General features: G+C 35.6%; 2 protein-coding genes across 2 annotated transcripts in view; one reads left to right on the forward strand and one right to left on the reverse strand.

Moving 5' to 3' along the window:
* LOC120626960 (AN1-type zinc finger protein 6) overlaps positions 1-8,601 on the reverse strand; it is a 31,003-nt gene extending 22,402 nt beyond the window's left edge. The window contains exon 1 of the mRNA XM_039894778.1: positions 8,290-8,601. The gene's annotated coding sequence lies outside the window, so the exon portion shown is untranslated. The remainder of the gene's footprint in view (positions 1-8,289) is intronic.
* Positions 8,602-14,980: 6,379 nt separating this feature from the next.
* On the forward strand, positions 14,981-26,968 carry LOC120626961 (phenylalanine--tRNA ligase beta subunit). The gene is made up of 12 exons (XM_039894779.1): positions 14,981-15,192; positions 15,337-15,392; positions 15,522-15,676; positions 16,071-16,227; positions 17,021-17,197; positions 18,161-18,340; positions 19,004-19,179; positions 21,138-21,287; positions 22,032-22,164; positions 23,380-23,590; positions 25,346-25,498; positions 26,272-26,968. Exons 1-12 carry the CDS (start codon positions 15,135-15,137, stop codon positions 26,421-26,423), a joined length of 1,758 nt encoding a protein of 585 aa, XP_039750713.1. The 5' UTR covers positions 14,981-15,134; the 3' UTR covers positions 26,424-26,968.
* Positions 26,969-27,214: the final 246 nt, after the last annotated feature.

Below are 27,214 nucleotides of genomic sequence, written 5' to 3' on the forward strand. Positions count from 1 at the left end.
TATAGTTCGATATTATTAGTTAGAAATAGTTATCCAGAATTTTATTTATTATCGCAAATAAGCCCGCCCACGCTAAGCTTGGTTAAACCGGTGACTCTTGCATTGTTAAATATTATTTATTCGTGTATTAACTGACTTTCTCTAATGAGATAGGCTTTAAATGATCAGCTCTTTGTTAATAGATTTAATTTCCACTTGTACGTAAAATCGGTGCGAAATAAGCGTGTCAAGGCAAACCCGATTAACGATAACAATCAACTTAAAGTTAAACTATAGATATGTGTAGTTATCGACAGAATAATACTTTTATTTCTATTTATCAGTATTATATGCAAGGTTTGTTGTTTTGTTAAAAAGTGTAGTTTTCGACATTATAGTATATGTATTTATTTCTATTTATCGGTAACTATAATATGGGAAAATTCTATAATATTTTACCTTAGTTTCTGAAATAAGCGCTTAGGCTTAATAATAGTAATCAGTACAGACTAGAATTAAATAAATTTATACATGGTTGTTCATCGAGTTGCCAAGAGGCCAATAGATAGTTAATTAAAAGAAGTGTTTATAAATATGTTATCAAGCCTTAATATTATTAACGCTTAGCAAAATTATAAGGTGTAAATTTTTCATAAGCCAGTCTACGTATGGTTTTTCCCTGTAATTTCTGCCAATAATAATATGAATGACATTATTTAAACAACGATGCGCATAATTGACAATAATTAGGACCAATTAAGAAAGATCTCTTCAAAGCCTAATTAAACATTTAAAGCTCTTGATAAATTGCAAAAAGTTACATGATTGCCAAGATTAGGTAAATCATTAACAGAGCATGAATCATTATGTAATGAGTTTAATACAAAAAATAAGGTATTAAAACTAAGGTTTAACGCAATATTATAATATAACCCCAAAAATAATACAGAAACTACAACGGAATATGACCTAAAGATACTCGGAACACATGGAAGGCGTTAAGTAAGAATTTGAAGTACTAAAACCCGACACCCCATTTATAACCACCACCAGTACATACATCGCTACAGGATCAGACTCTGCTGAAGATCACGACTTTGCAAAATGTTCATTTGGCCTCATCTTGGCGAAGTCCCAACTTCATTCGTATATTAAGTACAACCATAAACTACTATCAAAGAGTAAGGATAGTCATACATAGGTACGAAGAAGCCCTCTAGAGAGCAATCCTGGGTAACTGAGAGGTGATGCAGGGAACAAATCTTACTGGCCTCAGTAAATGAGTTCCTACATAGCCTCTATTCACTGTCGCGACGCTATCTAAACGACGTCGGCATTTATCTTTAAATCAAAGGCTTGAAACTACTGTACATAGTATCTATACTATGCTACTACTTTATAAAAAAAGGTTTCTAATTATCACCTTTATAATAGTACAGATATCTGACATACAAAACTAGCGTTTATTGTACACAACTGTCGTTGTCAAACTATATAAAAACTTAACTGAGTGGGGAAGCAGTTTATACATAAAATTACTCTGTTACTATGGATAGATCGCACGACCTTACTTAGCCGGCATGAAATTGATCAGAGGCTGTGCAAATACATCTGCGAAGCCTTTGACGGTTGACTTATTTTCAGTACGCAGAGTACTGTAAATTCTTACTTTCCGACCTAAGGAGTTTGCCCCCAAGATCGTAGTAAAGTGGAAATTAGCTATTTCTACTAAAACAGGACGTGATAAAACGTAGGAATAGTGGTCTAGGAGTCGACCTATCTGCTATAATATAACTGGGAGGTAAGCATTCGTCGGCGTGTTTGTGTTGTACCTAGGGTTGCCTATCTTGCTATAATGTATAGTATTGTATGAGACTTATCTGGGTAGCAAAAAATGTATCTAATTGACAACATGTGGAAAACCTCACGGTTGAAATTTCAGCGACGCTTACAAAGAAGCCAGTCTCAGTAAGTTCATGGGAATATACTGTATTGCTAGTCTGCGTTGGAGAGCAATACACTTAAATAATAATTCGTAGAGCTTGTAACAAACAAATGCATCAATTTTTCAGCAACCACATTGGGACGTATAAGCTGATGATAGAGGGCATCATCAGCCCATTAACGTTCCACTGTTGGGCAGAACAGATACCGCTCGGTTATTGTCACAACATGTTTGTGACAATAACCGAGCCGTGAAAGCTCCTACCCACTGGGGGTAGGAGCTCGACTTAACTTTCAGGGCCCAGAGTTCGAATCCCAGTACGCACCTCTAACTTTTCTACTTCATGTGTGTTTTAAGTAATTAAATAGAACTTCAACAGTGAAGGAAAACATCGTAAAGAAACCTACCACGCATGCAGGTTTCCTAATAACTTCAGGAGTACTCCATAATGTTCTCGAAGGGGTGTGGAGTCCACCAATCCGCACTGGGCCAGCGTGACCAAGGCCTTAACCCCTTCTCATTGTTGGAAGAGACCCTTGCCCTGCAGTGGGCCGGTAATGGGTTGATTTGATGATGATAATAAACAACCGAGACCGACGACGCGACGGCTTAACGTGCACTCAGTCACTTTGAACATCGCCAATATACTAATTAATTACTCTTGGTCTACTCCGAGAATCAAGCGCAGACCAGTTGAACATGCGAACCACTATACCAACGATGCAAACAGTCTGAAAATACTTTGATAATAATCGGCCGAACAAGTGTTGGCAACCCTACTCGTCGTACTCGCGAGCAGCAATGTGCGCGCCCCGCTGACCTACTTGCAGTGCTCGCTACGCAATTCGAGCCCGACCTGCTTTGCTTTGCGCTAACACTGAAGTAGTCTGTAATTTGCTAACTATTTTGAAGACGGTGCGTAATCTGATTAAAGGACGGAATGTTTGGACTTCTCTAAATAACCTATTACGAGAATTATGTAGATTTTTGGATAAAGTAGATATAACGAATTAGTTTCGTTCATAGCAACACACCGCACAATTAACATTGTGATAGTACCGCAACTAACTTTTGTTAATATGACAGACTAGAAAATTCATTTCTGGAAAACAAATCACGCTCATTTTCAATCAAACAATCACGAACCGCAGTCCTAAGACGTATTTTATTGTCCTTTAACATTAACTAATTTTAAAGTTGATATTCTCCCACAATAGTTTATCAAATATTTACTCTTACTCATATGGTTATATTAACGAATTCGGTTTCATCGTCAGTAGTTATCTATTTTAATAATTTCACTAAAGCGTTATAATATTGCAAGACGTTTTGATTTAACCTTTAAAAAATTTCGAATGAATATTTTGTTCGAATAATAGAAAAAATATGTAACAAATAGTAGTATACCTACCCACACCGTCTCGACAAGACCATGGGACATTGAAATAGATCTAAGTAGGTTTATTTTTACTTCATAATGATTTTTTTTTATTTACCAAATAATTGAAATCAAACGACACATCATTATGTAAAGTCGAAACCAAATTAGCAACTAAGATCCGAAAATAAAACTTATTCAAATGTTCTTCCACTAACATTTCGAGCTCTAGAAAATAAAACTACAAAAAAAAGGGTTTCAAACCAAGTTTTTGTTGTACGCCACTTACACAAAAACAAACCACACACCGGTGCAGAAAAACTAACACCGAGTGCCGAGCTCGCCCCCCTGCGAAGAGCATGTGTTGTAACTTGTTAGACTAAAACGGTTTTAAAAAAATTCACTCTAACTACCAAGTACCATCTGCCTTCGATCCCGCCCGTATGATCTCACCTGTGTTCTTATCGGATCAAGAGTAGTAACGTTGTCTACAATTCAAGGTAGGACCAAGACGTCCGTAGTTATTAGATAGCAAAACATGTTTCCTTATAATTTATACTTTAAGGCCAAATAACAAAGCTTAAAAACTTTGCTTATTAATCCAATGATTTTTTTATTTATATAGTACGTCGCGGTTGGTACCTCAGTTAAGTTGATGGCGTAATTTAAAAAGTATGCAATCTCACACTGTATTGAAAATTGTCCGTGATAGGTCTATTTGCATAAAGAAGTTTGGAGTTATAAATTCCAACTTTGAATTGCGTTATACTGATTAAAATAAAAGAATTTCCGGTTATTATTCCTTTCTGGGATACTGCTCTCAAGGTTTGGAAACATTTTAGTTAAACGTTTTACTTAGGTCTATTTAAATATACTGCAGGAATTTTGTGTTATGTGGTACCAAAATAATATGAATTGCAGAATCGTGCCAGTGAATGACAAAAACAGGTTATGAAAACCACAAGCAATAATCTGTAAACTTTAAATGATCATGTAATGTCGACTGGCGTAGTGGGCAGTAACCCTTTCAGAGTGTGTGTGTGTGTGTGTGTGTGTGTGTGTTTATATTTTTTATAAAAATATTAATCAGTCATCTTAGTATCCATAACACAAGCTATGCTTACTTTGGGCCTAAGTAAAGACGTGTGTATTGTTGTAGTATAGCGTAAGATAATCATATATGTATTTGTTCATCCCAAATAGACTTTATAGGAGCGTGAAACGCCAAGTCTTTCTGTTTGGGCTACTAACAGTTATGAAAGCAGATTCTACGAAGAACAAACTGGCAAGAAACTGTTCCAAAATTAACATTGTTATATGAAAGTGGTTCTTTTTACAATCAACAGTTTCCAATGTTAAAGTAAATCAGTAGTGTTGCTTTCCGCTTTAACTGCGAGATGTTTTTTGTTCCTTGGAGAAAAGTTAAATTTTTCCTTTTGTTTAGTTTTTTAGTTTAGTTTTATTTCAAAAGTGCTAAACGGTGGGATTTAAATCCACATCTCTAGCTTTGTCGGCCATAGCAGGTAGGTTTTTTTAAATCGCGCTACGGTGCGACTGATGTCGCATGAAATCGTAGGTTGTGTTATGATGACAAATAGGTTTGGTTTTAATGAACGTTTATCAAAAAATGAAAAGGCCGTGCAGCCGCGTGTATGCTTCCTATGGCCTTACTATACCTTTAGATTTTCCTTTAATGGCAGACTAGCAGGTCCTCGCGACTTCCCGTAAAACTCCCGATAAGTTGCCCATACAAACTTTTACCCCCATTCTGCACAATCCCCACAAAACCCACCCACTTCTTTAACTCTGCTCCTAACAGCTTATTCACAACTCCAAGAGTTTAACGGGTTTCAAACAAAAAAAAAACAATAGGTAGGTTATTATTAGAAAAGATAGATCTCACAGATTGTGTCTCACTGGCTCCGATCGCAAAGGCAACCTGGAAGAGATCACTATTAGAGAGATCGCCTTTTTTGGTCGCCGCTTTGCTTGAAAATATTGTTTATTTTGTCCTGTACTTTTAATCCGTTTTTATGCAGTAAAGATATTTAAATAATTGAAGTTTAAAGCGGAAAAACAAATAAATAAGTGCACTGCAGTGGACTTATTTATTTGTTATTCCACTTAAAAAAAGAAAAAAGTAAAAAGCAAAAGGCAACGGCGCAGTAAAGGAACAGTAACTAATCTAACACGTTTGTTAATTTGATCCACTGAGCTCTGCATAGGAAATGTATAATTACTATGCCATAAATGACAGGCCTAGGACATAAATAGGTAATGTGGAACTATACTTGGACCTTAACCAATATGTCGATTTCGAAAATATTAAATTAGTTTGAAAATTGTTTATTTTCTTTAATACAAGTAATTAAAATACGATGAAGAAGACATCACAAGGAGACCTGATTGTCTGACAGTTCTCTATACCGTTGGTGTGGGGTGTGGGGTGTGTCTACAAATCAGCACTTTTCAATCAGCCAGCGTAGTGGACTACGGCCTAAACCCTTCTCATACTGAGAAGAGAACCGTGCACTTTAGAGGTCCGGTAGACTTCAAACGCCGTGGAAAACTTTTAGGCATGCAAATTTCCTCACGATGTTTTCCTTCACCGTTAAAGCAAGCGGTACTTTAATTTCTTAAATTATAAAACACATATAACTCCGAAAAGTCAGTGGTGCGCGTCGGGGATCGAACTCGGCCTCTACGAAAGCCTTACATACTAGGCTATCACCGCTACATCTCTATTAGCAGAGAATAACAAAGTAGGGAATGCAGGGACAAAGCATCATTAAATGGAAACATCTCGAGACATAAAATATGAAAACCGTATATACTTTTACCACCCTGTTCCTCACGCGAGTGAAATTTAGGTCATACCAGCTCCACAGAACACAGTACATACGTACTAATGAATGTTATCGTTCTCTCAATTGATCAAATTTAAAGCGACCGAGACAAAATACAGGTCTGACCACTCAGGCAACGGTAACAATAACGGTAGGTGGAAAAAATCGAGCAGACCAGAGAAATCCCTCACTAACGTCAAGGCATTTTTATGTTCAGGATGTAATATTTCGTATCTATACCTAACTACTGACAGAAATGTTGGGCGTACCTGAGAAATAATTATGAATACCAATCAAACCAACTAATTATTAAAAGAAATACGTTTTACTAAAATACTGCGCGCAAATGATTTGTTATTTTCGGTATAGTCGGTAAAGTATTTTACCTTCGAAGGTATTTATCCTAATCTTTACAGAGTAAAATCTATTGTTTAAAGTTTTTTAAAAACTACGGCGAATATATAATTGTTTTCTGACCATAAAAATATTTTTATGTACACATGCTATTAGCTACGCTTGAATAAATTTAACAAGTATACTAATACTACCACAAGAAATATAAATTGTTAATCACTTGGAACATAAAATTGATTACCAATGAATAATAAACAATCTAAGTTTTAACATAAATACACGGTAACTACCTCAGACCTACGAACCAACTAAATTGAGAATTGCTTGGTAATTAAACATTCAAGGAGAATCAAGATTGAACAAAATTTTGCGAAGTTTACAAACAAAAACAAATTACACAAATACACGGAAATACCACAACGTGGAACGAGGTCAATAAAATTATTTCTTGGCATGAGTTCTATAAAAAACAATACAACTAAGGTAAGGTAAGAAATAAAGAACTTATGAAGTCGTAAATTAGCACTATCTTATTAAACAACATGTATGTCTATGTAAGCGGAAACGTCACACACCTAAAATAGACAAGCCAGGGTCTCGTGCAAACCTTCCGTGTGGCGTCGCAACGTGGAAGTGAATCCGTACGACCACCGACTAAAGCTGGGCGGCAACAGGTTTGCACAATATTATAACAAAGCACATTCGCAGGGCGGAAAGGACAATGACATAGCTTTCGAAGGAAGACTGCGTCACAAACATGCGCAATGACGCTCCGACAATGGAGCACGCTCGGCAAGATGGCCGCCGCAGCGTCAGCTGATTGTGCGCACACGCACGCAGCTGTGACTGAATCTGCCGTTTCATATATCGCTCTCTCTTTCAGCGGCGCTGATTAAGACGCGATGCTCATTGTTCGAGACACGGGCACAGTTAATGATCACTTTAGACTGTAGTTGTACCAACCTAACGTTGATAGTCATATCCATTATAGTGAGAATATTCCATTACTATTTCAATACTTCAAGACTCAACAACATCAAAATAAATTTTGAATAAGCAGTATTGAAATTTCACAATGAGTTCAGACAGCAAATCTAAATAACATATACGTTAAGCGCCTACGTAAGCAAAACAAAATATCAACCAAAAATGTTGTGAAAACATTTTAATCGTAAGTGGGTGATATCTTATTAGAATAGTTTTATTTACTTTTAAGATTTAATAGGTAGGTATTTGAATACTTCTCATATAAATCTTGATAATATCATTCGTATGGTTATCAGTAAACAATCAAAACTCCACACATCACCAAAACAATATCCATTAATGCTAACCAAATGTAAAATGTAATAGACTACTATGTATAATATAGAAGAAATATGGGTAATAATCTTCAGAATGAGTTTCGTATCACAGGAAATCATCGCTAACCGCGATGTTGCGTTGATATTTACGGCGAGAACACAAGGTTAGGTGTCACTGTGTAGGTATCAAATAAGATAAAATTTATTGAGATTCTAAGAAAACTAGTGTAGTATAACGCAACTATGATGAAACTTGCACAATAATTAATAAAAAAAGACAATAGAAGATGAATGTTTGTTTAGGAGAAACGTGGACTCTTGCAAATTGCATGAAAGTTCTAAACAAGCAAGGACATTGACCTTCTGGCATCAAGGTCGGGGCGGCGGCCTTCAAACAGCCTCGTCTCGCTGGCAGGCGCAGACTCCATTCGACACTTCGCAACAGACACACCAACATATGCATAGAAAACCTCAAACCATTACCTTCGAATGCGAACACAATCCCATGGCCACGTTGGTAATAACGCTAGCAAGCGCTTTACGATCACAAAAACTAAAATGTAACACGTTTCACTTGAAGAACGGCGCAATAATTTGCACTATTATCGGAGTAGATAAGATGCATTACCCGCACCTGATATTAAAACGATATTGAACCGCACTACAGACAAGTATCGGCCTCGCAAACGAGCTCCGACGCGCGCGGCGCTATGACACCAACTGAGCGAGCTAGCCAAGCAACACAACAGCGGTCACGACTCACGACTCACGCTGCCCACCGCTGAGTCCGTTCGCCAGCCATTTATTCGCGTCACTCTATTCACACGCGTACGCGCTCACCAATACAAACAAGCGCCTGCCATGCCATCAACTGATAAACACATGCCCGATACACGACTCATAGACACACCACACTACCGAGAAAACAAATAGTTCACACTCCACACTCATGAGGATACAAGAAAGGAGATCAATTCAAATGAACTCTGTTAAAATATTTACAATTAATTGATGACTCATAAGCGAACGAAGGCGCGTGACTCATGGCTTTCCCGAATGTTATTAGGAAACTAAGGCTTATCACGTAATAATTTACGAACATAATGGAATAACATATTTCCTCAATTAAGGATAAATATTGAGGAAACAAGTTATTTGCACACAATAATCAAAAAAGTTGTGCATGGGAATGAAGATCAAAATAATTGTAATCAGCAATTATTAAATGCTGCGATTATAAAAATCTTATAACGAGTAGCCCCGAACTAACATTGTATCGTGTGCTTTTTTTGTGATTTTACAGGTGGAATCCAAGGTATAGCAGACAAGGAGGAGATTGGTGCGGGAGCGATGGACGCAGACAAAGCAGCGGCGGCGCGAGTCGTCGATCTCCCCCAAATTAGTCCTGGGCAAGGGCGCTGACCTCGACAGCTACGCGCTTGCCACAGACGATCGCGTCGCTACTTCTCGTCGTATAACCCCCAAATACGACAATTACTAGCAGAATCACAAACCCTTTCGTCGCGCCAGCTTTGTTTACATTCGGGAAACGGTAAACAATGGTAATTAATCAGAACTTTATGAACAAAAAAAACGTTAATTGCAGCTTGACGAAATGGGAACACGTGACATCGAAGCGTGGACAAAGACAGTTCACGCTGCCAAATTATGGGGAAATGAACCATTTAATTGAGATGTGGTTTACTTCTTTGGGAACTATTAATATGATAAGAACAAAGTACGTTAATTTTGTGTCAGGAGTATTATTTTCTATGCATAGAGGCATACCAATTCAGGCATGCGTGTTGGCGAGCATTGAAATTAACAACATATGGAGGTTAGTACAAAGGAAAGACTACAGATAAGGAAAAAAGCCTGTGTTGGATTTATGTATTTAATAGAGTTTATTAAAAGAACTTAAACAGAACGATAAAAATATTATATGTAGGTAATGGGGAAATTCGACAGATATTCCAAATGACTAGGCGTATAAAAAACTGAGTCTAACCTATTCTTTGACGAACTAGTCTCGTCTAGGGTTTGAGTCAGGTCCCGCGCGGTCAGACTCTAGTTGTCACAAAATGATAACATTGGGACGATCGAGGATGGTATGACAGCGCGGCGCTGGATTAGCCAAGGCCTGTCTGTGTTTCATCTGCCAATCCACCTTCCGGCAACAAACTAATAATCTGCATACACGCACACTCTATTTAAAAGTGCAATTATTTCATGTAAAATTAATAACCTGTCAAAGATGGCTGAAGAACATTAAAAAAAACCGCTGTTTTAAGGAACACCAACTGTAAACCACAAGCCCTAAAACTTAGAAGAAAGACGAAGTATTCAGTATGCCTAAATTAATGCGAGTTTATAAAGTTGACCAGTGTTTATTATTAGTTGGTACAGTACATTCTCAAAATTCTCAGTCAATATAATAGGGTTTATTGTTGTCACATAAAACATACTGTAATGAGACTGAGAATCAGAATGTTGACAAATAAGAACAGATACAATTCAATTAAAACCTGTACAACTTAAATCCTCCGAACCTGTGACTGTACTTATTTTACTAGGTGTTTGTTGAGGATTCACTCACATTAATAATGGGTTGTAACATAATATTATATTAAAGGAAATTGGGCGAAATTTTATTACTTAACATTATCTCCATACTATGTATCCAGATTACACGCTTTGTAGGGCTAAGTTTAATTTATTATAATTACGAAAGTTTTTGTATTGTAAGGATATTGTAATTTTATACCTAATAATGAGAGTTGAAAAACCCCTATTTTATATTATATAAATTGCAATATTGTGGTTTATGAAAAAGACATACAACAATCAAATATTTGAATGGAAAGGTAAGTATATTCAAAATACATGTAAATGTAAGGTTAAAATTAAAAAATGTGTAAGGTGATGTTATTAAGATATGTGAACCTGTCTTAAATTCAAGTAATAAACAATTCTCAGCCCAGCCCGAAATAAAATTCATTGTTATCAGATTTAACAATTAACTAAAACTCATTTTATCTAATTGTCATACTTGTCACTGTAGCAGCAATAGTGGAAAGTAAGCTACATTGTAGTTCTGAAGACTTGTTTATTAAAAAAGGTACAAACCTGGTGTTGGAAAAGAGAATTTCGTACTAGGCAAATGTCTTTCCACGTGCGAAGGCCCTTCAGCTCACAACCAGGCGGCACCACGTCTGTGCAGCAGAGGTCAGCATCCACCGGCATCACAATGAATAGTTACTCCACCTGATGCAAAAAATATTTTTTTTTACACTTAAACATTAATACTGTTCCTAAGAATGACAATTTCTTCTCAGACAGCAAATATATCTAACATAACTTACAAGTCCTAATTAATTAGGGATAATTATCAGCACTGATCACATTACATGAACAACGGTCTGTGATGCAGAGACTTTCTTTGGTATTTCAAAAGCAGGGAATATTATTATTAGATAGTGAAATACCTGCAGGCTAGATGCTGGTTGCCTTGGGCATGACAATGATGGTATCGGTTCCTAGTGGGATGCCATGTATGCTGACAGTGTGACCTCATTCTATATCATCTTTGTATTATTCCTGTCAGTATTCCTAGAACCAGAGTATAAAATAAAAATAATTAACAACAAACATCTCTGGTTAACCCCTACATATTATGTTCATGTAATTCCCATAACATGTTGCTAGTGGCTCAAGAAGGGCATCATACAAAAGTCAATTATCACAACATACAAATAGTTATGTTGTATCCATCTTCATCTATGTGTGGTGTGGTTACAACTGTTTTATTTGGGTTCATTGCTGAACGTTTTTTTGCAGCCTCAAGGAAATGTAAGACAGTGAGAGCATGGATACACGTCTTTTCAAACACATATATTTGTATCTGAAAGATTGGCCTCCTATTAAGATTATTTCTAAACTTTACTTAGAAGAAACACTATTACTCCAAGCAATCCACACGCATACCACAATATTGAGATTGCATTGAAATTTTTAAGAGGGGGTTAGACCACAACTGTAAACTTAGTTACTATATTGACATTTTCATTACAAGTTCATATAGATGGTAATATAGAACAATGAATTGCATATAATCTGCCTCAAGTATGATGCCAATTTGCACTAGATTATGATTCAAGTGAATCCAGTAAACAAACCAGTCCAGATTAAAGTTGATTACAGTGTTGAAGACTCTCCATACCACATTAGTCCAGGAATGGAATGAACTTATTGGATCACTAGCCTGTAATGATCTCAACTGGGCATTATGACAACATTCAAATTATAAGCTCATAGATTGACTTTGTAATCTTAAAGGTTGATAACTGAATATGGTAACACTGCCTAGCATTCACATCCCAGTATGATAAATAACAAAAAAATTACCTCTTGTGGATTATTTATACATGGAATAACAATGGAAAATATAAATTGAGAAAAAAATCCTAGAATGCCTCATTGTCGGATGAATATAAAATATATATAAGTTGGATTCTATCACTAAGTTACAAAATACTAATACAAAATAAAAAAATTATTACATTGCAGCGACTATTTTTATGGTTTGTTACAACCATATAAAGCATAACATACCAAACCTGAATATAAATTAACCTCAAAAACCAGTAGAACTGTCATTGTTTTGTTACAAACAATGAAGATATTGATGTTATTGTAGGTTTAGTATTTATTACTTTGTGCTAATCCTTGAATAAAAACCTTAGAAATGTGGAAATTTCTAAGAGAATACGTTAATTTGACTCACGAGTTATCGAAGTAAATTTTTTTAAACGTCATGACTCGCGACCTATTGCACTTAATAATAAGTTATCTAAGTTAAATTCTAGAAACATGCTAATAATAACGAGAAACACGATCTCGGCAACACATGTAAGCTAATATCCACGCATGTTTACAGTAGGAAACCAAACTAATATGCATATTTTACGCCTTCAAGGTGGTGTCATATAAAATGCGTGCAAAGTACTGTACTTTATGAAAGTGTGATGATGTACTTGAATATGACTACTTCTATGAGCACTAGCTAAGAGAAAAATACGCGTGATGATTAAATATTAAATTATTTACAGTATCTCGTATTGCTGGGCTGAAGAAACAAAGAAAATATTGAAGAACTTCGATAATTGGCATTCACGAAGAAAATGGCGTCATATCACACTAGTCACGGAACAAGGTACAATTTCATCATATAGAAGCACATCACACAGTCACGGTCCAACACCATATTAAACTTAAAATTTAAATGCAGTACAAATTGAATTTTCTTTTGTAAGTTACTCACTTTGAATGTGAATTCCAAAGAAAATCATCCAAAAACTCAAAGGACTGATGACAAGGCACTCCACTCACCGTTTGCAAAACCCAGACTAATCACGTGACTAGTTTGGGGTTGCCACTTAGCAGCCAACAGTAAAGCTTAGGGTGCACAGGAACTTCAACAATATTTATTAAACTACCGACGTGCAGAGCCAAACAATACCGATCAAAAATAAACGTCCTCGCTTTCACATGTATGCTGTAAATTTTATGTGAAAGTGTGTATGTTACCTTAATTCGGCTCACCAACAGCACTTATCTTAGCAAAATATACATAGAGATACCTTGAAGATAAAAAATAAAGAATACTTTATATCTCGGGGAAATAAACGATACCCACGAATTTTCGACATGAAAAAGGAAAAAACGTGAGTGAAGCAACACTATAGTACAAAAAAAAATCTAGAGTAAAAAATGTAAAAAATAATATAAAAGTATTTTAAATAATGAATGAATTAATACACTTTTATTATACACCAGATAAAAATACAGGGAAAATTAAAAATAACTAGTTTACACGATGTACGTATGATTGTATTGTATGTATGATTAGGCTGCCTTATCGCTACATAGCGATCTTTTTCAGGCAACCGATGGCTTAAATAGATAATACATAGTATTTATATTTATATTTTTATAGCTTTAATAGCTTATACAACTCAAGGCGACAGAGATCGTGCATATAAATATATTTATAAATTTATACGAATATATATTCTTATAAATTTATACAAAAGGGCACCACTGCGTAACATTAAATGTGTCTGGTGAAATGTTTTGAAACGATGGGTTTGTGATCTTTGCGATCTGCGTGCTATCGATCGCTGCGAACGGTTTGCCTGTGGGTGCAGTCTTTATGCACCTTAATATGATAGTTAATAAGCACATTAATATGAGAGTTTATAGACACATTTGTTTGTCTGAAGGTTAAGGCATATCGTTCTTAACAGCGTTTATCTGGAAAAAAATTGTTAAACGGATTATTTTACTCAACTTATACAATATTACAATACTATAAGACTTAAATATTGCCTCACCAGTATAACTCAACAATACAATTTTATTCATATAAAAAGAATCGTGGATTTGATGTAGCGTAGTTTTATATAAACTAGGTAGAACCCAGCAAAAATGCAGCAAACTATAACTAAAAATTAAGTTTACCTAACATGCAACAGTTTATTTAATAGGTTGCGACGTACACTATTCATATTACCATAAAATTAATCAATTTCGGGGTCAAACACTATATATTTTGCATTTTGCAGCAGCGTTGCCAGAATGTTAACTTAATTGTATTTTTTACCCTTTCATGATACCTACGCTATATTGCACGACTCAGAATTTTACTTCTATGTTACTTTTTTGAGTTTATAAATATTTAAATATTTAGTAGTCAGTCAGTCAAAATATCTTAATTTTTGCATATTTGTGTTATTTATCATTTAGTATATTATACCTTTATTTGATCTTTCCTTGACCTGACCTGACCCTTTCATTTCTTACAGAGCTAAGTTTTCCTTTGTAAACTTCATGTATCATATGTTCACAAGTACAAATTATACTATATTTAATTTGAGATATTTATATAGTAATAATTAATATATTTATACATAAATAATACATAAATAATACATAAATAATACATAAATAATACATAAATAATACATAAATAAATAAATATTTTGTGGCTGGTTTATAAATGATTTCATATCACATTGGGCCTTATTCATCTGTGATTGGCATGCATAAACCAAGCTTATTTTTTTAATCTGTACTGTGTTTGTCAAATGCCAAAACATCATTGTCACATGGATGGAGATGTGTCATTTAATTTTGAAAATATGTAAAAACTATAGAATATAACCAATAGCAGCAAATAATTTGATTGTTACAAGTTAAATAAAGTGGTTTATTGATCTCAATTTTTGCTTAATTTATTTCTCTATTTACAAATTTGTCGTTTTTTTAAAATGCCGACAATATCAGTGAAACGGGATACACTTTTTACGGCTTTAGGAAAAACTTATAGTAAGATAATCTCAAATTATGAAATTTTTAATAAATAAAAGCTGGCAGTTTTGTATCGTGGAATAAACGAGCAATATCTGCATAGTAAAATAAACTAACAGAAAAAAAATGTATAACAGCTGACATCACATTCTTTGATTTTAGCTGATGAAGAATTTCAAGATTTGTGTTTTGAATTTGGTCTTGAGTTGGATGAGGTTGTAAGTAGAAAATGATAATCGCGCTTATATTTACATGAGAAAGTATGCTACACACACATACTCAGATTTCTTTTCTTTTCAACAATTAATAATATATGACAATGATTATGATGACACATAACATTTCAGACCACAGAGAAACAGATGCTAATAAAAGAGCAAGGAGACCACGCTGGCTCTGGAGTCTCCGAGGAGATATTGTATCGTATAGACATTCCTGCAAATAGATATGACCTACTCTGTCTGGAGGGACTTGTCAATGGCATACTAGTTTTTCAGGGAAAGTAAGTTGCTTATCAATTTTCATCATTTGTTACTGTGCTCCTTTTGGTCTTAGCGTGATGACATATAGCCTTATAGCCTTTCTTGATAAATGGACTATCACACACTGAAAGAATTTTTCAAATTGGACAATTAGTTCCTGAGATCATTGCGTTCAAGTAAACAAACAAAAATGAAAAAACAATAAACAGTTTTTTTTTTATCTATTTTAACATGCACAGTTACTTCCTGACCATATAATATGTACTTCTTGAAATTTACATTCTTGTGATATAGATCCATCCAATAGAAACTAAACTTTTGGAAAGTCTGTTAATAGTCATTATAAATCCCTTGTTGATTATATTATTCCATTCTTTAGTCCAAAAACTAACAATAAAATCTAAAATGTTTCAGGAAAGATCCACCTTCATACAAACTGAATAAATATGAAGACATATACTCTTTACATTTGACACCAGCAACTGCTCAAATAAGACCATATGCAGTTGCAGCTGTACTCAAAGGGATTTCTTTTACGAAGGAGAGCTATAACAGTTTCATTGACTTGCAGGTAAATCCTAAAACTTAATTTAAAGTGTAAGTTAAGTCAACTTATCTTTTTAGTGTAGCCCTTTTATTCATACCTTAATGAGACTGTTACCACCTCCAAAGTAACAATTTGTAACCAACCTAGAAAAACATATCCAAAGTTGCTTGCAAAAAGACTCCAACCCACGTATCTCAAGCTGCAGTGACTTGACCAATTTGCCCACAATTCACTTAGATGTCTTTGCTAAATTTGTTATATGTATTGTTTCAATATATCTTTGCATTAACTAACATTTGTAACAATAAACTTAAGTAAACTAAAACTAAAATACTAACAAAAAGATAGTTTAGGTATGTAAATATAAAATAAGTTACAGGCAATAATAAAAATGCCTTTGCATTTTTATTTTAGTTTTTATTGTTTCAAAATACAAATAGTTGATGGGTATTATATAATATATTATGGTGCTTATTTTGCTGATGTATTTGTATTTCTGTAAATTTTCTTTGTGGTGTAAAAGTCTCTCTGTGGTAAAAGTGTATTCATTCATACATTAATTCATTCAATATAGTACAGTATTTTTTTTTATACCATCAATGGACTCAGCAGACATTATATTACCAGATAAAGCAGTGCCATCTACAGAGTGCAATTGTGCTCCAGGAACCGATTGAACACACACAAAGTTTCATCCCATCACACAACAAACACACATACAGATGACTTATAATATATATTAAGATAATACTTAACCTTTACTTTTATAATAAAATCAGTTCACATAGAAAATAAAAGCTTCTATCCCATGTTTCAGGATAAATTGCATCAGAACATCTGCAGAAAGAGGAGCCTGGTTGCTATAGGTACTCATGACTTAGATACCATCCACGGTCCATTTGTATATGATGCTTTACCACCAAATGAGATCAAATTCAAGGCGCTTAACCAGACCACAGAAATGACTGCACCAGAACTTGTGGAACTGTATCTGGTAAAAATCCACATTTTCACAAAACATACTAAAGTGTTGGTAGGCAACCTGAACTGTCATTTTGTTTTTGAATTACAATCAACAATTATTGTGTTATGTGATTAACTGATTACATTTGTTATTAAATATTTATTTAATCGTTCTCATTAGTGGAATAAATAAAATGAGTATGTATTCAAATTAAAATATTATAATTTCTGCCTGGTCAGCTACAAACTTGCCTTGTTGGTTTTGATGCAAACATACAATCTATGGAACATCAGGTTCTAGCATCCATACCAAGGTCAGGCCAAAAATAATTGAAAGGTATTTGGTTATCTATCAAGGAATGTTAAATATCAACTAGGAATTAAAAAATTTACACTGTCTGTGCATCACATTTAACGTTATATCAATAAATGTCAAAGCCTTGGCAAAAGCTATCTATAAGAGTGAGGATACACCCAGTTGGTGCCATCGCACACCTTTTCTTCCTAAAAGTACCAAAAGAATACTCAATACTATAACAATTTGTCCAAGTGAGTTGGCTAATTAGCAATTTAGTTTAAACCCAAACTCCTAAAATAATATTATTAACTAAGATATACTCAATAACTAGGAATCGCCTCATGATTTAGGCGATGTCTACAGAAAATAGTTTCACCCATTCTTAGTTGTTAACTAATTGTCAAAGGTAGATTTATGCCTAAGAATATCCTTAGATTAGGCGTTACTTATTTATGCATTGCCTTGCTCGTCTTTAGTGAAAAAGGGTATTAGTCTTTTAATCATTTGTTCATGTGTTCAAAATCAAAATAACAAACAAAAAATTATAAAAATATCAACATTTTATTTTTGGCATAGCAGCTCATAAAATATTAGTAACTAAACCTGCCCTATGCTGCATACATGCCAACTAAAACCAAAACTAAATTGAATTGGAGAGTTATGTTATAATAAGAGATCTCATTGATCTTATTTTAGACGCACCCCCAGTTAAAACAATACTTAGGAATCATCAGAGACAGCCCTGTGTACCCTGTGATCAAGGATAAGAATGGCGTGGTACTTTCAATGCCACCAATCATCAATGGCGATCACTCCAAAATCACATTAGACACAAAGAACGTGTTTATTGAATGTACAGCTACAGATATTACTAAGGTAATTTATGCTATATTTTTATGGGTCTTACAAAAAATCGTTTACTGTCAGAATACTTCTTCTAAGTTCTAAGTTAGAAGAAGAATTATACTGTCTGTATATTTCTGGGCAGTTTCCACACGTCGCTTGTTGTGCGTCGAAATTTCCCGCTGTTGCTCGCTTCTCCAGCCATCCGTCAGAATAATTATTCAATGTTTTGTGACACTTCAACTAAGAACACCTTTCAAATGACAAAGTGTGACAAAACACTGAATGACTATTCCCATGTTATTCCAAGTTTATTTATAAGGTCCTATATTTATAAAATATACATATTCAGTTTTACTGTAAGGACTGTAATTATAGACTATCACAGTCTATAATTAATATTATAGAGGTTGGGGTTCGACCTCCCTTTTCACCTCTTACTTTCGGAGTTATGTACGTTATTAAATGAAGCAATTAAAATATCACCTGCTTTAACGGTGAAGAAAAACTTCGACAGGAAACTTTCATGCCTGAGAGTTCTCCATTACTTTCTTAAAAGCGTGTGAAGTCTACCAGTTCACACTTGCCAGTGTTAGGTTAGACTACACCTTGAATCCTTCTCATTCTGATAGGTACCTTGAAGTGGGCCGTTGATGATGATGATGATATAATTCAACAGAATTGTAATTTTTTCAGGCAATAGTAGTTCTTGATACAATAGTATGCATGTTCTCTGAATACTGCTCCGGCAAATATGAAGTTCAGCAATGCAAAGTGTTTGGTCCCGACGGCACTTACGAACTGTACCCTCAGATGCAGTATAGAGATGAACTAATCAATGTTGAGAAGGCCAACAACTATATTGGCATCAGGTACGGTATAAAATATATATATCTATAATACTAATAAAGTTGAAGAGTTTGTGTTTTTATTCCACTACAAGTTAGCCCTCGACTAGACGCTAACGCTAACCTGTTGGAGGTATGGCAGCCATATTTGACCAATACCTCTAATCAGTTTCTACGCGGCATCATACCAAACAGCTAAATCTCTTGGCTGTTGTGTGAATAGGTTGGTAACTTGCCTCAACCGAATCGTCTTTTTTGTGGTGGCGGCCATTTTGGATTTGTAATTTATCATAGTGTATAGTTTTTTACTAGTCATTTGATAACCATATTGGCGGCCATCTTTGGCCGATTTTCATCAAATATAGCTAAAACCACTACCTACAAATTCACCCTACAAACAGAAACCTAATTAGTTCCTACGCTCAAGAGCCACGATGCCACAGACAGACACATGCATACACTTATAACACCCCGTCGTTTGCGTAGGAGTCTTAAGAAACATACGGAGCAGTGTTTGGGAACTGCCGATATAAGTGAATACTGAATCTATGTACATATACACAGTGTGTACATATATCTCGTGGGAAGCGTGAGGTAACGACAACGCGAGTTTGTTCAGCCAAAAAGTATCGTAGATAATAGGGTTAAATAAAAAATACCAGAACGCTCTCGCCCTCGCCTCGCCTCTTTTTACATAGAACTGACAACGTTTGTTCTACGATTTTTTTTAACTCGATAGTTTGTGAAATATTCAATATTCAATATTGTATGTTGATTCACATGTATACTGAGTGTAAGGTCACTTTTTAGAAATACAATGATTTATAAAAACAATTGTATGAAATAAATCATTACTGAGTTTTGAAAAAATCGTAGACCAAAAGTTCTTAGGTTTAATGATAGGAACTTCAAGGCCGAAGGCTTTCTGGTATTTTTTAAACCTGTATAGACAGTATACATACGACGCGAGTTAGATGATTTTTGTTCATCCAAAAGTTCTCAACGCGCCCAAAGTTTCACTTTGTAGAGCTTGTGACTCGCCCGGGAAAGTACTGCCGCCATGCTTATTTCTGCCGCTAAGCAGCAATGTTGTGTTACGGTCTGAAGGGCGTCGTTTTCGGTGCTATTACAGGCACATGATGCTTAAAACCTACGCCTCAGGTTGATGGACATAATTAAAACGTTGCATGATGTGCTCCTACCATGCCAGCGAACATAGAGGCATATATGCGTGCATAGAGGGTATCCAAAGGGTATGCAGATGATATAAAATTAAGAAAATCTCCAGTACGAGTCATAAAAAAACTAGGCCTACCCTTAAGTATTTATTACTCGTACTGGAGACTTTCTTCTTTTTATATCATCTGCATACTCTATGCATACCCTCTATGCACTGGCGGTGAAGTATTGCTCAGTTCATTGGCGATGGTTTTCAATTTACCAACAGGCATTGGCGTGCACAGGGTTTTTGACCAGGGTATGCATAAAGAAGGAAGATGCCACAAAATGGAACAATCCTTCGCATTTATGAGTTATACCAAAATTTTAGGGTAGGCAGAGCTTTTGTGCATATATGATGTGCACGCCACTACCAGCAGGCCTTCCGCTTGGTCTATCAATTTATAACTATACAAACCCGTGACCGTAATCGAAATTGTTTTCTGTAAGTTATTGCAGATGTTGCATAATGAAAAGATAAAGCATTACAAATTTGTTCCAGAAATAAAAAAAAAATTTTTGTAAGTCGGTTAATATTGACTGTTTTTGTTGATACAAATAATGACTGTTTTATTACAAAATTAATATTCATTTTTATTGTTACTTACGAAATACAAAAATTCAATTATATAGCGTGGCGATGCGTCTCCACGGCCTGTGTCGCCACGCCAACAATCAGGTTTACCGTCCGCCTATAGATGTTTCATACCAAAAAAAAAAAAAAAAAATCGAGCCTATATTCTAAACGAGAACGTTACTTGCAGGGAAAACGGCGGTAATCTAGCTGCACTTCTCTCCCGGATGTGTCTGACCACGACGCACGAGGATACCGTGTTACGTGTGCGGGTTCCGCCTACGAGGCACGACGTCATACACGCGTGCGATCTGTACGAAGACATTGCCATCGCTTATGGGTGAGCGTGTAGCAATTTTACTTATATTATAATTGTTTATTGTGTTTTGTCTTGTTTAGGATGATTATTTTGGCAAGGACAAGTTTCGCATATTTTCCGGCGAAATATAATACAGATTTTGTACTTCATTGATGAGAACACTTAGTGCATGCAACCGCAAATATAGAAAATCAGTTCTAAAATAGAATATACTACGACAATACACACATCGCCATCTAGCCCCAAAGGAAGCGCAGCTTGTGTTATGGGTACTAAGATAACTGATGAATATTTTTATGAATAACATACATAAATACTTATAATATACAGATAAACACCATTTTCCACAAACATTTTCCAGTGGTGGGAATCGAGCTCGCGGTCTTGGACTCAGAAAGCAGGGTCGCTGCCCACTGCGCCAGTCGTCCGTCAAATAATAACACAATTATCTAACTAAAAAAAGTATATAAAAATATTTTACAAATTTTAAAGTTATTTGCAATTGTTTATCAATTTATTATTTCTTAAAATAAACTTTTACTTATAATACAAATTATTTTAGTTTAAAAATACTTAGAAATCATTACACATGGAAAATTCATAGATGGAAATAATTTAAACAAAAATGAAATGAAATATCAAGTCACGAAACGAATTTGTGGGTATTATTATTTTACTTAACTGTAAGACTTAGATTTTGAATAAAATCTTATAAGTATTAGGTTTTGCTATATTATAATGAATTCAAATTGATATAATCTGCAGATACAATCGCATAGAGCGGCGTCCGTGCCAAGTAGTGACGACTGGCGGCCAAGTTCCTCTTAACAAGGTCACAGAACAGTTGCGGCAAGAGTGCGCGCACGCAGGGTTCACTGAAGCGCTGACCTTCACACTCGTGAGTACTAACCACTTCTTTCACTGGAACTCATCTTAGTTGGGCAGTGAACAGTCCCCCGAAATCTAACATTCAACATTGAAGTTGAATGGTGGATTATAAAATGATGTGCTGAGTTTCTTGCCGGCTCTTCCCGGTAGAATCTGCCTTCCGAACCGGTGGTAGAGTGACAAACATACTGACATGACGCCTCAAAAGGCCTACTTGATATAATTGACCATAATCACCACGCTAAGCAGACGGGTTGGTGATCGCAGTGCATGGTAGTAGTAGCACAGACGACGCTCGGCTTTCCCTTGTACTACTAGCCATTCAATAGAGTAGTGAGTACCCATGTTCGCATTTCTTAGTTATGCAAGATTTTAAAATGCAATTAGCAAATTATAAGAGCCTGCCTCTAGAGTTCTAAATAACTCAAAATCAACTATTGAAATTGGCTTATCTGTGTTGCTTATGATCGTTCATGCATCTATCTATCTTATAATGAGGCCCGCTTCAGCGGATGCACTTCGACCCTCCAGGATCTTTTGTGCTCATCGTTCATGCATACATTTGTTTTGCATTGTGCGGGTTTTGTGATGATTTTTAATACAAACTTAATGAATAAAGCTGTGTGGGTCCTACACACATCCTGTCCAATATTGGAATGCAGCAGGTTGTGGAATTCTATGATATATTATGAAAATTATGCTGTGCTATAGATCTTGCAAACAGATCTTCTTTCGATCCGAAACCGAAGCATTGCCTTTACAATGAATAATTGTTAAGTCACTTAATATTGCATCCTGGTTCCTTAAAACAAATAGTTTTATTGACATTCTAATATTTTAAACAATAAATCATATTGGTACAGTAATAACTCTGCATTGTAAAACATTTTGCTTGCTGTTCGCGGTCTATTGTTGCTTAGTATTAATTTTATTTTAATGATAAGGTCTCAGCTAGAGTCCCTGAAATTGCCTATTCAGTATTGAGGGTAGCCAGAAACACAAATTCCGAGAAGGACGTACCACATCTTGATTTAAAAAAAAAAGTTTCGTCCGAGTTGATTGCATGGCAACATACGTGATGCCGTCCGTCCCGGTTATTTTAGTATGAAAATAAACATTAAAGCCCGCCATCCGGCATTGGAAAAACGTGGTGTTTAAATGCACTTCTCCTTTGAGAGTCGAGACGTGCACCGAGTGGGATGAGATTTTTATCTCTCTTATCCAGTGTTCCCGAGAAGACGTAGCATCAAAACTGGGTGTCAGCATTGAAGGAGTTCCCGCAGTACACATCTCCAACCCCAAGACCCTAGAGTTCCAAGTGGTGAGGACCCTCCTACTGCCTGGCCTGCTGAAGACCCTTGCTGCTAATAAAAAGATGCCGCTGCCATTGAAACTGTTTGAAATTAGTGATGTCGTGGTGCAAGACGAGAAAGCAGGTAACTTATATATATATATATATATATATATATATATATATATTAAATTATTATTTATTTATTTATTTTTAGGGCGTAGCAATAAGAAACAGGAACTTTCATTTTGTATTTATATATATTGTGTGCAGTCCACCGATCCGCACTGGGCCAGCGTGGTGGACTGCGGCCTAAACCCTTCTCATGTGTGGGAGACCCGTGCCCGGCGGTGGGCCGGTAATGGGTTCTTATGATGATGATTTATACTGTGTCTGTGCATGTCTGTGCATTGTATCTCTGTATTCCATTAGTATCAGTTATTTCTTTAAGTACCCACTCAGCTCTACTCTTCAATTTATCTCACGTTTGCGGACTAAATGAATGACATGACTAAATGAAAAAAACAATAATATATATTTTAATATCTATGACATAATTAAATCTGGAATCTTAATAATTATTTTTGATGATGAAATTTCAATGTTGTTTACTATGATTTTTGATAATGTTTGTACCCGATGTGTTGTTGTAAGAGCTAACAATGTAACACATTTATATGACAGTTTCTTCAGGGATAAACTTTCATTAGGGTAATTTTTAGCCAAATAATCTAGAACGCTAGAAGTATCCCAGGTCACGTTGTATCTGGGAAGAGGAGGTCTTAATCTAAAGACGCCCTTGAAAAATCTTTCTATATATTTTCTTTCTTTCAGCCAATTCATGCTTATTAGGGTGTTCACAGTGGCGTGCACTGTATTCCTTACCAGGGTATGCGGCAGAAAAGTTGCATAAAACGGCAAAAATCCTAGCCCTATACGAGTTATATATCAATTTTAGGGTAGGCAGTGCCGTATATAATACGTATATATATGTATATTTTTTTATTCCACTACAAGTTAGTCGTTGGCTGCAATCTCACCTGGTCGTAAGTGATGATGCAGTCTAAGATGGTAGCGGGCTAACCTGTTAGGAGGTATGGTAGTCATAACCCTAATTGGTTTCTACGCGACATCGCACCGGAACACGAAATCGCTTAACGGCACATCTTTGTCGGTATGGTGGTAACTAGCCACTGCCAAACCCTCCTACCAGACCAGACCTGATACTACTACGTACTCACCGCGATTCATTGCCCTCTTATCGCCGGACTTATAAGTTACCTAGTGTGATGTTAAATAGCATATTAAGAATTGCTATATACAAAGAAAAAAAGAGTTTTATTCAAATACTAGTGGTAATCCCAGAAAGTAACGCGTTCCACCTAATAAAATTTCATCAATATCAAGTGTCAGAAATCCTGAAACATATAAATAACCATTTTAAATACAACGGACTTCAATAAAATCTTACTTTTTCTTTTAACCTTTTGAGGGGTTAAAATTTATATAGTCTTCCACGAGAATTGAGTTATGATATGGCAAAAAGAGTTATTAAATTCGATTGATAGTTCCTGAGATTAGCATCTCTTCGTTACGTCTACGGCTGCATAATATCCAGGCATAGATAGACTGTTGTATATTGGTGCTAAATCGTTATATGCTTGTTGTCCTCGGAGTGCAATTTATAGACAGCTTCTCGTCTAACGGTTGTCCGCGTTTTTCCCGTGGGAACCGTTTGTTTCCCTGAGGTAAAAAGTAGGCTATATTACACTCCATCTTTTTAATTAACTAAGTTAAGTTCAATGGTTGCTTAATTAGGGCGTGAAGAAAGAACAAACAAACAATACACACTTCGAATTTGTATAGATTGTACTTCTACCTATTTTCTGCAATTACAAAGAGACTGGAGCACGCAACGAGCGTAGACTATGCGCTGTGTATTGCGGCAAGGCGGCTGGTTTCCAGTTCGTGCACGGACTTTTAGACCGCGTGATGGCGCTGTTGAGACAGCCGTGGGACATGAAGACCGGGTACTGCTTGCGGCAATGCGATGGTGAGAATTATTACCGTATACATACGTACCGCGCTAAACGTTTCCACTTCAAAAATACCCAAAACATATATTGTATACCACATTATACCATAAAAGCGTTGTACAAAAACAGAAAATGCGTTATTCCTGCACCCAACGGCGAGCGAGTTAGCTTGACGCTTACGATCTATCTTAATTCTACGTATCGTAGTCCAAGCCTTTTTATGGGTCCCAGGCAGAACGCAAATTCTATCGCCACGTTGCGTACAGTGGCTCATGACTTAAGGACACGAGAGCTTACCGTATAAAAAAAAAATATCCCCTTGTATCGGAAGTTCATAAAAATAAATAGTTACACATTAAAAAAGCTATCTGCCTGCTGAAATCCGTGGAAGTAATTCCCTTCCTATATTTAAGAGTCGTCTGAAGGACTACTACCTCTCTTTGGGTGTTGGCAGTTGAAGTTGTTGCTTTATTACTGTCTGTTAATTATGTATTAAAATCTACTTTTATATAGTATGTATATTATATATATTATGTATATTTTATAATTATATATAAAATAATTAAGTATTAGGACATCCTACCGGAACATTAACTAATTGATTATTAACTGGCCGTAGCCTCAAGATTCTAAATCATTGACCATAGGTGGAAATCGAACCCGGCACTTCCCAATTGTAGGGCCGCCGCAACCGATCCCCGTGAGGTCGTACAAAGAGTATCTCGCATAGGAGTGCGCACGCGGGCTCCCACCCGCAGAGGCTAATGGGTTATCTTCTTTTTTCTTTCAGATGCTGGATATTTCCCGGGCCGCTGTGCCGAAGTGGTACTCCGCGGTGAGGTCATTGGCAAAGTGGGAGTGGTCCATCCAAATGTCTTAACCGCTTTCGACCTCACAAATCCTTGCTCCACCGTAGAAATCAATATTGAACCTCTTTTGTAACTTACAACTTAATCTAATAGGCACGATGACAGTTAACATAAAAGAGCTAAAATATTATATTTATCTTATGATATATTATGCACGTATAATGAACAACGTACTTTTATTTATATTCCAAGTAAGATTGGTATTTATTTTCAAGAAATAAAACTGCAAAATCTAGCAATCCGCCATGACAGGGTGATGACGCCGTAGCAACCCCTCAGGTATCGGCAAGTGTCCTTCCGAATAATGAAAAATAAAATGCTTTAACTTCGAAGAAGAAAAAGTTGCTAGGTTTTTTGTTATCAATACCAAATCAATCATCTTTATCTACAGAAAAAGCACTTAAGCTCATATTTGCCTAAGACGTAACGAGTACGGCCATGACACCCAACGAGCGTTTTTGTGGGAAATAATTTTTTTAAATATGATTTGCAATTTATATTAAAAAAAACTTTTAATTTCTGCAAAAATACGATATTTTTAAGAGGTCAAAATAAGTCATCATGCCTATTATTGACTGTTATTTCTTGTAATGTTCCAATAAACAAGATTTTAATATTTTTGTTTGTAATTCTACTGACTACATGCGACTGGTATAAGTCAATAATATATTGTGTGTGGCATAAGATGAATTCGAGGTAGTTTGGGAATGAAATTATGCGACACCGAAAAGCGAGAAACTTTTGGCGTTTCTTCTTAGGATCTCCTAAAGAAATTCTAAACTGAGTTAACTAACAAACATTATATAATAGCACCAAATCTGTTAAAAGCGTAGACAGAGTTAAAAGGGCACAAAAACAAATACA

The sequence above is a fragment of the Pararge aegeria genome, chromosome 10 (genome assembly GCF_905163445.1).
Source record: "Pararge aegeria chromosome 10, ilParAegt1.1, whole genome shotgun sequence".
Taxonomy (NCBI): Eukaryota; Metazoa; Arthropoda; class Insecta; order Lepidoptera; family Nymphalidae; genus Pararge; species Pararge aegeria.

Bases quoted from the DNA above. Each gene is read 5' to 3' on its own strand.
- LOC120626961 (XM_039894779.1), top strand. From the start codon at position 15,135: ATGCCGACAATATCAGTGAAACGGGATACACTTTTTACGGCTTTAGGA. The intron at 15,393-15,521 runs GTAAGTAGAAAA...ATAACATTTCAG, and splicing joins GTCTTGAGTTGGATGAGGTT to ACCACAGAGAAACAGATGCT. The intron at 15,677-16,070 runs GTAAGTTGCTTA...AAAATGTTTCAG, and splicing joins ATACTAGTTTTTCAGGGAAA to GAAAGATCCACCTTCATACA.